This window comes from Anomalospiza imberbis, chromosome 10 (genome assembly GCF_031753505.1).
Source record: "Anomalospiza imberbis isolate Cuckoo-Finch-1a 21T00152 chromosome 10, ASM3175350v1, whole genome shotgun sequence".
Classification (NCBI taxonomy): Eukaryota; Metazoa; Chordata; class Aves; order Passeriformes; family Viduidae; genus Anomalospiza; species Anomalospiza imberbis.
Window position 1 is genome coordinate 10,111,228 of NC_089690.1, and position 13,399 is coordinate 10,124,626.

The 13,399-nt window shown below is 51.5% G+C and overlaps 2 protein-coding genes across 2 annotated transcripts in view; both read left to right on the forward strand.

Annotated features, from left to right (window-relative positions):
• Nucleotides 1–13,399, forward strand: part of LOC137479915 (uncharacterized) — a 255,481-nt gene that overhangs the window by 133,273 nt on the left and 108,809 nt on the right. The gene's annotated exons all lie outside the window — the stretch shown is intronic.
• On the forward strand, nt 6,547–8,547 carry RTP2 (receptor transporter protein 2). The gene is made up of 2 exons (XM_068200612.1): nt 6,547–6,705; nt 7,748–8,547. Exons 1-2 carry the CDS (start codon nt 6,560–6,562, stop codon nt 8,520–8,522), a joined length of 921 nt encoding a protein of 306 aa, XP_068056713.1. The 5' UTR covers nt 6,547–6,559; the 3' UTR covers nt 8,523–8,547.

Below are 13,399 nucleotides of genomic sequence, written 5' to 3' on the forward strand. Positions count from 1 at the left end.
TACCTGCCAGAAACCAGAGCGGAAAGAAGTGACAGCTGCTTGAGAGAGGAGAAACCCCAGTAAGGAGTGGCTTTGGAGGCAGCAGAGGCTTGCCAGGAGAGTGTGAAACTCAGTGAAAACTGCGAAGAGTCACTTGCATGTCACACTTTGGCAGCACTGTCAGCAGGTTTCTTCCTCCCTTACCCCCAGTAAAACCAGCTCAGCCTTGTGGGAACAAACCTGGGCGCTGGGGGAAGGGGTGAGGCAAGCCAGGCACCATATCCTGTACTCTGTGGGGACTGGAAAGTCCAGGAGAAATTTCCAGAGGGGACTACATTGGATAAATATCCATTTGGGATGGCTTACCCCTTTCTTCAGGGTAGGACGGTGGACGTAGTGTCCCCCTTTGGTCCCCAGTTCTGCTGAAGGCTCCCAGTAGCCTCCACGGGCAGTGCCATAACTCACATAATTCATGCCAGTTCATGGTTCAGCCCACTGGGGCTTTTTGCCAGCAGCAGCCCTGCTCCTTGCCCCAGTAGCTCTGTCAGAGACCTGCTGTGGCCAGCAGGGCCCAGAAAATGAGGCAGGAGGCAGCTGCAGCGGGAAACTGAGAGCTCAGTCAGCATTTCTGCATTTTGCTTTCCTGTCAGACACGATACTGACATAGCTGAGAGGTGGACCCTGCTTCATATTTTCCATCCTACCTCTCAGGCAGCAGAGGTACCAGATCTTCAGCACTTCCTGCACTTCCTGGCTGCAGCTACGACTCCTCCAGGTGCAGTTCGGGCTGAGTCCTTTCCTCTCTGGTTGGATGGTGGTCTGCAGCTGACCAGAGGCTCCCAAGCCATCCAGTAGGTTTGATGGTGTAGCAAAAGCATCTCCCACTGCCTTTTGGGATGGGAGAGCATCCAGCCTGCAGCAGTGCCTGTGCCCCTCCAATCCCCGTCAGCCTGGCTGCAATGCTGCCCATTGCAGGGAGGCAGGTTGGGGTCTCAAGATGCATGGGTTGAGTGCTGGGGATGCTCCAGGCTGCCAGACACCATCTCCCATCTCTGCTTGGAGCACAGGATGTCTAGCACTAACAGATATGAGCTATACTTCCCTGCACTCGACATGCCACTGGCTGTGCTGGCTGAGCATCCCCAGACCAAGCAGTGCCCTGAGGTGGGTGTCAGCCCCACACCCCAGTATCCTTCCTGGGAATGGGGAGTTGAGTGTGTTTGTGTGCAGGAGCTCTTCATGCACACATCTGCAAGCACACACAAATGCTCATGAACACACAGATGTGCAAGCAAGTCACCAGACAAATTTGTGTGCACACCCCCATATTTGCACAGCTACTGTACCAAATACCACCCCCTGCCATAGACACACATCCCCTCAGGCCCCCCCATCCCTGTGCCACAGCTCCTGCTGTGCTGGGACCCAGGACCAGCCAAGGGGGAGGCTGTGGGTGCTGGAGCTGCGGCATTTCCTGTACAGTCTGGTCTGGCAGTTAAAGCAGCTACTTCTGACTGCAGGCACCCAGTGCTCCCTCGAGGAGTGGCTGCCACCACCTCAGTGCCAAAATGCTTTATCAGCCCCCTGAGACCACACACCAGCTGAGACCTCTGAAGAGCTTCACCCTGGTCCCATACTAGGGTCTTGATGATGGGGAATGGCCAGAGCCCTCTGGGAGACCTCAGATAGCTGGGACTGGTCCCTGTCAGCATCTGCAGAAAGTTGGATGTGTGGCAGCGTGCCTGGGCTACACCTAAGCAAGCAAAAACCTACTACATGGTGCTTGAGAGCCAGCTTGGCTCCTTATATACCCCAGCCTTGATTAAAGGTGGTTGGAAACAACATGTGTGAAAGCATCTCTTCAAGAAACCTGAACTTATAAACCATGTCTTGGGAAAACTGGACAGGCAGATGAAGATGGAAAGGAAATCCTTTCCTGCACTTTGCAGCTGTGTCTTTGAGGAGAGCCATGCCATGGAGCAGCAAAGCACCATTCCTGAACACCAGGGCATTGCATATGTTGAGGGGAGAAGGGGTGGTCAGGCTGTAGGACAGCAGGGTCAGTTTCAAGTGAGCACTGTCCTGGTCACTGGGATGTCTCAGAGGTTTTTGATTAGGAGAGTTTGGACTGGAGGTGATGCATCAGGTGTGTGGGTTATTTGTGCACTGGGTTAATGAGATGGCTTATGGATGGGACTGGTCTGGCAGGAACTGTAGTGTTGGGAGCATTGCCATGGACTTGACTATCTGGGAAAGTGACTGCTGTTCCTGAAAGAGAAAGGCTGGAGGGAGCTGGTGGGTGCTGTGGTTGGTGGTGGGAGGGATGGGCTGCTGCGCAGGCTGCCTGGACCCCTAACCATGGCTCTGGTGTGTCCTGAGGGGTCTGGGTCCAAAACATCTCCTCCATCCTGTCCCACCGAGAGTCTCACCCTACCTGTCACTAAGCTGTTGCAGCCTTACAGACTACCTGTGTTTTCTCCTACCATCCTCATTCCGCTTTCTCTAGCTTTGCTTTGAGTTGTCTCCAGACTTTCTTCTCCTCTCTCTTCTTCCCTTTGGCAGGATATGATGCTCAATGAGGAAGCTGACAGTCCAGATCCTGGTGTATGGGGCTTGGAGGGCCAGGCAGGAGCCCTGTGCTTGTCTGCTCCTCTGTCCCAAAAGCAAACCCACTGCCCATGGCACTGGCACAGAGCCTTATTGGAGGGGGTCGAGCTCGCTCCTTATGCCTGGTAGGACCATCACTGAACAAGGAGCCTAAACCCATGTGGGGTGATACCTGCCCATATCTTCACATCCATTTGCTCCCTTAAATCTCTCTCCATTGCTCAGCATCCCTCTCCATGCCAGAAGTCCAGGATGATGGGGCAATGTGCCCTCTTTATAGTCCAGCTTGGGCATAGCCCAAATTCCTGAGGAACTGATCCTCCTTTCCTCAAATCAAGCCTTAGACAGGTGGACCCTTCTGCTCCAAGGGTTCAGCTATGCATACAGTCCAGCATGGAAGGGAATCTGTAGCTACTGCTTGTCCCTAGAGCTGGTGGGTTTCACCATGACAGGGTGGCAACCATTCATTGTCAAATGCATCAAGGTTGGAGGGGGACTGAGGCACAGAGAGCTGTCATGGAGCCATGTCCCAGGAGGATATGAATTCACCATCTGCTTTATGGAAGCAGAAAAAAGAGGATCTGGGAAATTCTAGATGAGTCAACCTGCCTCAGTACCCAGAAAACTGCTGGAACAAATTACCACCAAGTGGCAAACACTGACAGGGCAGTGCTGGGGATGAGAACACAGATTTAGCAGGAACTTGTGTCAAACCATCCTCATTTTCTCTTCATTGGGGTGACAGACTGGGTACCAGGGAAAGCGGGAGTGATGCTATCTTTGTGCTGCCTTACATTACATTCTCATAAGCAAATGAAGAAATGGGAAATTCTGCCTCTGTGGGTGGATGGATTCTCAAGAAGCTCTATGCCATGAGCAATTATCAATAGCTCGTGCAGCAGACACATCCAACAGAGATTTTCTGGGGAAGCCAGGCTCACATGAAAGCAAGATGCTATTGAAAGAGGGTGTAGGGGATGTTTGGTTGGGGGGTTAGAAATTGAATTCACCCTTATGACCGGGAGAAAAGAGCAAAAATTTCCCGAAAGAATGACTGACGGAAAAGAATTGGTTGTGTTCAGCACAGGAAAAAATGAGGGAAGTCTTCAGAAGGGGAAAAAGCCTCAGTATGAAGCAAGCAGTGAGAAGTGTTTAGGGTTCTGCCCTGTTGCTTAGATGTCAGTTCATCTCTCCTATAAACCTTGATGTGTTCATGGACACAGCATCCCCACTGCTGAGGGGATGTTCCTTTCTGCAGTCCTGCATGGGGCCTGGGGTTGAATGCCCCTTTCTGCCCCTTCCAGGAACTGCTGGCAGGATGGACCAGGGTATGGGGTGATCCATACCAAAGGAAGGGATGAATGTCCCAGCAGGGATGGGGCGCATGTTAGCTGGAAGAGTGGGGAATGTGGAGGCTGACACATAGTGAGAGATGAAGAGGAGGAGAAAGAACTTTGGGAAACCTTCCTGCGTACACAGAGGCGGCTCACCCAGGGGTAGGGAGCTCAAGTCAAAAATAATTTCGTGCTGTGCAAAGGCAGCGGGGAAATTACCACCCAGGCTGCACCTTGTGTGCTTCCTTCACGCATCCCACGGAGAAGCCATGACCAGTGTGCTGGAGTGAAGAGGATTGGCAGGGTCTGACCCTGGCAAGGGCTGCCAGCCCAACGAGGTCATGCTGTGTGCAGGACAGAGCTTGTCCCCACTCCCTGCTGAGGCCAGGCTGTGGGGAGATCCTGTAGGAACAGCTTTTGTTTCCAGGCAGGTACTGATAAGCAGCAAGGTGCTTGGGCAGAGCCAGGAGATGTGTGTGAAATGGAACAGGATGTCGAAGCAATTTCGTCTCTGTGGGTTGTTCTAGGAAAGTCCCTTTAGTAAAAGCAAGTCAAAAGCTTTAATAGAGGGACCAGCACTCAACTGTCTCAGATGACTGTGAGGGCTCAGCACACTGTGGGTCGTGATTTGAGTTGTGTTGCCATGATGTAACAGGGCACTGGTTTCCATCACAGCCAGGTTTTGAAGGCAGGGACCCGTTCCCACACCAGGAACCAGGTATGCCACTGTATTCCCACTGAGCAGTGTGCCAGAGGGGCAGTGTTTTGGCCCCTGGGGTGGGAAGTGTGGGGAGTGGTGCCTGTTCTGTGGGGAGAATCCCTCTGCCCTGTGTCAGCAGCCTCGAGGAGGAAGAGCTGGGCTGAAACCACAGATCCTTGTTTAGGTGAATATGAGAGTGTCCCCAAGGGGCTTCTCCTCCTCAAAATAACTGGAGGTGTTTAACATAGGCATGCCCAAATGTAAAGGGAAGGTCTTTCCTGCATTCAACCTCCCCAGGGTAAATCTTGGACAATAACACAGAAGGGGTCAAGAGGACAGGCAGATGCTGCAGGGTGGTGGCTCCATCCTGGTCACCGTGCTGCTGGCTGGGTCCCCATGCCATGCTTGGCCATGGTGGCCAGCTGTGAGGCCAACCCTTTCCCTACTTAGCTCCCACCTTCTGCACCATGAGATTTGTAGCCCTGAAGACCCCCCTCTGTGGCAGGATACATGAAGGGGTCTTCTATAATGAACCTATAGACATGGCAGCCCCAGGGAAAGGAATGAGAGGAGGCTGGAAAGATCTGCTGCTTCATCTCTTCCTCCTCATGCACCAGTCCTGAGCCAGGGATTTCCCCCAGCTCCCTTCTGTGAACATTGAAAACACTGGTAGGATGATCCCTCCTTCACTGTCCTGCTTGTAGTTCACTGCCCCAGCCCAAGCAGACCCAATGAACCCATGACAGGGGTCTTGACAAAGGGGTGACTCAGGTCTATCCATAGGTTAGGGCTTTCTTCATAAGCCTCCTGAAGACCTTGTCTTGGCTTCTCTGCTTCCAAGCACTTTCTGTCCTTCCAGTCCTGCTCCAGGTGATGGTATCAAGGTGTAATCGAGAGTGGAAGGAACCTCAAAGAAGGAAAATGTGGAATCTGAAGGTTTGCTCTGCCCTGGGATCTCCTGGTGTCTCCTGCCTCTGCTCTCACAGGAGGGACAGCACAGGTTGTGAAGGTGTTAGAGGGCTCTTGGTGCAATCGTCTTACTGGCTTTTCCCTTCCAGCAGCAAAGATTAGAGCCTCCCTGCCAGGCTGTGGTTCCTGGGATTTACCTACATGGACTGCCTGGAGCTAAACCTGCCTTATCAAGATCTTTCTCAAACTCAAGCCCCGTTATCATTTGGCATCTTATCTAACCTGCTTTCTCTCCATGGGATTCGTCCTGCATTGCTCTCCATGGCATTTCCTGTGAGCTGGGAGGCAGAGGGCTGCAGGCAGCCCCAGCCCTGCTGTTTATACCTTGCCTGAGTGCTCTCAGGTCAGAGCACACTTCATCTCTTTTGGTTTTATGTACCCTGCTATCCTCTCCAACTTTCCACCCTGAAGTTTCATGTTAGGCCTTTTTCTGCTCAAATTGGCTGAAAATTGGTAAAAATAGCCCATGGTTGGTGGCAGCTATTGAGAGAGATAAGGTTATCTGGAGCTTTATCAGCTGCTGAGTCCTGCATTTTCAATGGGTTTCACTTTCATTATTCCTCAGCTGGGCAAATCTCTCTAAATTCTCCCCATTGCCATGAATGTGATGGGCATGGGCAGCCTGGCAGGGAGTTTTGTTTCCAGTCCTTCTACTTATGGACAGAGCAGCATTGTGGCTTTCCAAGGTCAGGGGTTCATTTACATATATTGAGGAAACACACCTTGTCCTTGCCTTAGGGGACATTTCACCTGGCCAAGACCTGGTGCAGTGTCAGCAGAGACTGTTGACCCAGAGATTGGGATGGGGCGGTGCTGCTCATGCAGGAGCAAAGGTTCCCCTCTCCAAGCATAAAAACATTGTACAAAGAGGAAAAGTATAGGGAAAAGGCAGTTGCATATGTGCATTCAGGAGCTGCAAGCTTGACTCTCAAGCTTGGTCTCTACCCCTTCCCCAGCTTCAAGTGGAACTATGAGCACATGGCAGCACATTTTTGCAGTGAAGATGGAAGAAATGCACATAACAGATCCGTGGACACTTCTGGAGGATGATGCTCTGCAGGTGCAAGCCTGCAGGCCTGGCTGGAAGGAGTTTGTGCAGCGCCATGCTCTTGGGAGGTAAGGGGCTGCTGACAGTCCCTGTTGGAGTGGGATCAGGATTGATGAGTTGCCATGTGGACTTTTTCCTTTTTCAAAATTTACTTGCAGGAAACAGGTTTTTGAGCAAAAGGGGGAGTTTGGAGACGGATGAGGCTGCGAAGGGTTTCTTCATTTTTATTTGAATCTCAGTGGCTTAATGCCAAACTGGAAAATATGATATTTGGAGGGGAGAATAGTTCAGCAGGTTCAAAGGGCAGCTGCTATTTGGCCAGAATTTCTCCATGTCATTGTCAAGATGAAAAGAGCTCCTTCAGCAAGCAGGGGGAGTTATACATCACTAGAACCAAATCTTCTGGGTTTGCACTCAGAGGGTGAGGGGAGGGAGAACCACTGCGTGCTGGGACATGGGATGATGCCTCAGCAGCCGCTGCACCTGCACCAGGCTGCAGGGCCTTGGGCAGACGGAGGCTGTGGCTCTGCACTGCTCATGAGAATCCCCATCCCAAACATTTCCACCCTGAGCATTGTTCAGACACCCTGCCTGAGTGGCAGCAAATGGAGACCCCCATGCAGATTGTGCAAGATGAAGAGCTGTAAGCTGCACAGCTTTTGGCTCCTCAAGATATCTCTTCACCTGCCCTGCACCCTCCGCCCACACCTTCCTTCTATTTTGCTTCTTTTTATTGTCTTACCCAGACTTGGCTTGATGCTGGCTTTCCACTGAGCTGTGATGAACCAGCACAGGTGAGGGGCTGGAGTCCCAAACAGGGACCTGATGCTTCCCACTCCAAGGGCCCCTGCTTTTGGTAGTGGGACCAGGATCCCAAAAGACAGCCTGGCTTCTGAAATCTTTAATGCTGGGGCCAGTCCTCAGCTCACATCTGTGGTGAACTTCCCAGACTGGCATCATGCTATTAGGGGAAGACAGCTTGGTGTAAAGCTTGCATGAGTGAAGTTAGTCCATAGTCTGTGTTAACCCTCGTCCCTACTGACTGTGCCGAAAGCCTCTAGCTCAGCATGGGGCACCTGGGATGAGCTGGTCTCCTCTTTGCCCTGACAGGTTTCAGTGCTCCCAGTGCTTTAATAACTGGTCTTCTGCCAAAGTGCACATCCTGTTCCACATGTGCCACTGCCCAGGCTGGGGCACGGTATTGATGCGAATCTTTCGCCAGAAATGCAGGCGCTGCCCTAACTCCCGGCTGGAGGATCCTGAGTTCAGCCTGGACACTGTGGAGACAATTCTGCATAACCTGGTGATAAAGATCCTCCAGTATTTCTACAAGAAGCCTGTCCAGCCCTCTGACCTCCTGGAAGTTGTGGTGGATATACCGGTGATGGGCCCACACGACCGTTCCCACTGTGAGGCCTGTGAGCTCGGCATTTGCAACAGGTCACAGAGGGCCCCGGCAGTGAATGCCTGGAAGCCCTTGATGGATGAGGACAAGGCCAGGATGCACAGCATCGAGTCAGGGCTGGCCTGGCCATCAGATATCTGGAAGTCCTTAAAAAATAAGGGGGAGCCTGGAACACATTGCATGGAATCACGGTCATCCCTGGGATCAGATGACTGCAAGCCCTTGATTAGTGTGGGCAAGGCCAGGACCCATAGCTCTAAGTTGCAGTCAGCCCCAGCACGGGTTGCCTGGAATACAAACGTGTCCAGGACCTCTCAGACCCCGAAACACCAGGGCTTAAGGCCCCATGAAACCCCGACCCACCACTCCTCACCCTCCAACAGCAACTGCTACTGGAAACGGTGCTGCTGCATCAGCAGCTCTTTGCTCTGTGTTTTGGCACTGATCATCTTCATTGTGCTTTATTTTACCATTATTTAGAGGGACCTGGGGATCGCAAAGAGGAGTGGGGAGATGGCCAGGGAAGCTGATGAACTGCCTGGAAAACCCAAGATCAGCCCTTGCTCTTGGCTCAGCAAGCTCTCCAGCTCCTGGTGGCATGGCAACACATGGGGATGCCTCAGCCAGGCACCTTGTCCCACAGCCTCTGGAAGACTGATGGGTCTGATGGATTCTTATGGGACATATTCTATATGAGGATGAATCTCCCAGCTACCCCATGTACAGGATTAGGTTTATTACTTGCAAGAATAAAACAATCCCCTTCTCCTCAGCCCAATAATGCATTTGTGCTTTTTAATTTCTCAAAAGCCTTTTCTAGGTGTGCGTGGGCATCTCGAAGGGAAGCTTGGGGCTGTTTTTATCTCCCAGCAGAGCTCTGTTTCCAGGGAGGCACATGCCCAGTCTGCCCTGCCTTTGGCCATCTGTCTGGGTACCCTGCAGAGGGGGCAAAGGGTGCCAAACTTGGCAAGTGCAAGAAGGCTGTGGCAGCAAGTCCAAAGTCTATGCCCCAATTATGCGTAAATTGCAAATATTGGACTACAGGGTCTGGGCAAAGGCGAAGATGCAGACTCTTGCCTTCTGCTACTTCACCCTGCAGGGCTTTAGGGACCTGGTGGGTGTCATAAAGTTGGGAGGAAACATGCTGTCCCTATGCAGCCTAACATCCTGACTCTTACCTTCCTTGCAGGGGAGCTGGGCTCCTGCAGAACTTACCCGTGGGCACAGTATGTCCTGTGGCCACAACTGATTTCAGCTGGGATGGAGATAATTTTCTTCTTTGTAGCTGTTACTGCACTGTACTTTGGATTTAATATGGGAATAATAATGTTGATAGCACACTGATGTTTTAGTAGTTGCAAGTAGTGCTTAATCTAAGCCAAGGACTTTTCTGTTTCCTGTGCTCTGCCAGTGAAGCAGGTGCACAAGGAGCTGGGAGGGACCACGGCCAGGACAGCTGACCAGAACTGGCCTCAGGGACTTTCCACACCATAGATCATCGGGCTCAGTGGATAAACTGGAGGAGTTGGCTGGGAGGGGCTGATTGCTCTGGGGGATGGGCTGGACATCAGTCAGAGGGTGGTGAACAACTGTAGTATGCATCTCTTGTCTTTATTATGTCTCTCTCTTAATCTCTCTGTTCGTGATTGCTGTTATTATTAATATTTACTTTGTTTCAATTATTGAACTGTTCTTATCCCAAATCACAGATTTTACCCTTTTCCAATTCTCTTCCTCATCCTGCTGGGGCAGAGTGGTTTGACTGAGTGAGAGGCTGTGCTGTACTTAGTTGCTGGCTGAACTTAAACCACAGCAACTTAATAAACTTTTGAAATAGCCTGTTGCCTGTACATCACAAACCTCAAACACAACCATGGTTACCAAGGTCTGTCTTCTCCGGGATCCTGGGGTGAGCAAGTGGTGGTAGGGGGCATAGTGTGCCCTTTGAGAGAGAGCATTGTGAGGGCTGTCAGCTGGGAGAGCACTGGAGACACCATGGATGCCATGGGAAATCCATCTCCATGTGGCCACAGGAAAATCCAGGAGATGCAACCATTCCCTGGGGAAGCGAGGTGCCAGTGATGAGCATGCAGTCACCAGCTCACTGCTGAGCCCTGGATGGGTTTAGGAGCAATTTAAGAGACAGCACCCCTTGGTGTGCTTGCACCATTCTCATCATAGCTTTTGTTTTCATTTGATACCGCTCACAGAGAGGTTGGCCAGCGATCCTGGCTGCTGAATGACTTCTATTAACTCCATCAACTTCCTGGCTTACTCTGCTTCAGTGGCCCCAGGCACCTGCTGTGCTAGGATGCTGATTGCAGGGGTTAAGTGGGGGTTTCTAACACATTCATGGCTCTCTCTTTGCTGTTTTCTCTGTGATTCATGCATTGCCTGTGTGGTGGAGGAGCTGAAACACGGACACCAGGGGACATGCTGCTAATCTGAGTAGCAAAAGCCGAATTGAACAACCCCCAAACTATTTCGGGTACTGAAATTGATTTTAGGCCAGTCTGTCAAATTAGTCCAACAAGGAGCAGACCTGCGGAACCACTGAGGCAGCTGTAGCCATCATCTCCTGGCTTTGCAAATTATTTGATCCTGGAAATGGGTATGATATCAAAGATTTCATGACTAAATTAGTGGAAGAATGAGGGACTGAAGGAAAAAAAAAAACGAAACTCACTGTGGCTCACACAAAATCAATCCCTGGCTGTGCAGCTTCCCAGATGCTGTTGTCTCCTCCCTGCAGTATTCTGAAGGGTCTTTTATGCTACTTTTTCTGCTACTGTAAGGTTCGTCTTTATTCTCAGCTAGGCAACCTGCAGGCTACTGGTTAAAAAATTGAATATAACAAGAAAACGCTGTGTGGTCCAGACGCCGTGTGGATTTGGTTTCTTAAATGCCCTAATCTGCTTTTATCCCATCAACCCTTCCCTTCAGCAGCGCCTTCTCTCTGCAGCCTCAGCAGCCCTGGCCGCGGAGCCACCAGATGGAGCTGCAGATCTCCGGCACTGCTCTGGGAACCACTGGGACCAGTGACCCGCCAGCACTGGGACGGGACAGCATTCCCCACATGGGGGATGCCCTCCCTCCTATTTCTGTGACCAGCTGCTGCCCTGTAGCCTGGTCCCCCCAAAGTCCACCCTACGTGGGGATTGGTCTGTGAGTGACTGCCTCTGATGAGTGCTTCTGCTGCAGCTCTGCCGGGGCTGTGCTCGGATGAAGCTGATCCTGCAGCCCGGACCAGCTTCCTTCCCTCCTGGGCTGGGAGCAGCCCGCTCCCTCCCTGCCACCAAAGATATGGCCAAGTTTCTCGCTGCTATTGCCCATAGACCTCTTCTTTCCACGCTGAGGTTTTCCCAGCCCCAGTTACCATGTCTGGGTGTCACCCTATTCTTTTGAGAGTTTTAAAGTTCTTCTAAAAGTTCCTATGCCTTCTGATATTTACATCTTTCAACTGAGTTTTCTCACACACTGTTAATGTAAATAATAATTGTTTTGCATTCTTTGTGAGCGGAGACAATTGATAAACTGTTGGTTTGACCAGTGTAGTTGGAGAGGTAGCAGTTTCACCCTCCAATCCACTATCATTTTTGCTATTGTATATATAGTGGAGTCAGAAAATAAAGCTTGCTTTTTTGGGTTCTTTTTCTTTCCTTTTACATCTAGCCTGCTTCTGTGAGTTATTTCGTGTCACAGTGTGACATCTGGGCTGTCTGCTGCCTCCCCAGCCACCCAGCTGGTGAGTGGGAACTCCCTCTCCTCTGCCTGAGATGCCAACTGTGGTGGAGACTACATCCCTGCAGGAGTCCTTATTTTCCTGCTTGAGTCTCTCTGCTCTTTTACAAGGGCAGACCCACCTCTTGTTCCCCTGCAAGTCTTTTACACACCTCCTGTGCTCCCCCTTCCATGGCCTTGTGTGAATATGCTCCTTTTCCCTGGTCCCCTTGTCGCTGCTGCCTTGTTGCCTGCCTGTGTCTTCATGCTGTGCAAGCATGTCCCCTCCCTCATGCAGCCCCTTCATCTCCTCACCAGTACTCAGAGCCACCTGTGCAAACATGGGCTTCTCAGCCATGGCCTCATTTTTGGGGTCTTTTCCAGGATACCCCTTTCCAACATGCAACTGTGACCATTACTATTTTCTTAGCAAACTGCCTTCAAAATGTTGCTTTCTGTGGCTCCTGGCACTTTTGGGTTCAGAGCAAGCACTCCTGGCCTGGCCAGGCCCCCAGCTGTCACGGAAGCAGCAAGCCCATCCCAGGGGATGGGGGAAGAAGGATGCTCTCACTGTGGGTTCTGTGCAGGTCCTGTCTGCCCCCACCAGTCTGTTTGAAATTGGGCTCTGCTACAGCCAACTCTCAGCTCATGCCTGGCACTTGCAGCCAGGGACAGCAAAACTTCACCCAGGGATGTTTTGCTGGCTTTTCGCCACAGCCAGACTGATAAATAACTGTCTCCACGAGTGTCTCCCTGGAGAGAAGCTCTCACCACTCTGGCAGGTTGCGAGGTGCCAGAAATGCGAAGCCCATTGTTGGTGTCACTTTTCTCCTTGGCTGCCTGTTCCCAGCCCACCCTGCAGCCACTGCAGTGCCCGTGGGTCACTCGGGGCTGGCACTCTGTGAGCAGGGGGTGAGGGCTGGGCTGGGTCGGGGATTTCCCGGAAAAGCTATTGATGGGAGGTGGGGGAGAATCTGTATTCACCAGTGATCTGTTCAAGGCCAGCAATATTTTTTAATGTGCCCCAGGGCTGTCTAGGCTCAGATTCTACAGATGATGATTTAATGCTCAGGGGACCAGGCCTTTATTTTGCTTTTTGTCTCTCCTCTCCTTTATTCCCATGATGTCTCTGGAAGTGTTAGCAGACCTGTGAGCCAGCCAGACCCACCGCCCTCCTCCCTGTCATCAACGCAGAGGAGCCTGGTGCTGTTGTTCAGTTCTGTGCCATAGGAAAATAGGGATCAATAACCCAGCTCCCAACCCTGGATCCAGGAACACGGGAGGAAACAGCCCCCATTATTTTAAGATCTCTCCAGAGTGGAGATTCTCACAGTCTCTGTTGCAGAGATGTCCGGCAGAGTTTTGTCCCTGCCTCAGCTCACATCTGAGCTCACTGCAGGTCCTCTGCTGTGAGGACATGCTCTTTCAATCCAAAAACTAGTGGGAATGGGCTGATTTTTCACACCTTTTAAAGCAAAAGTCACATACCTCATATTTTTTCCTCATGTCAATTGAACTCAGACTTAATTGCTATTCTCAGCAAACAGGTTGCTGCCCTCTGCTCCTGCCACTACCCTCATCATCAGTGATGGGCTAAGGCTATAAATAATTGAAGTCAGCATCTCCTCTGTCGCCCT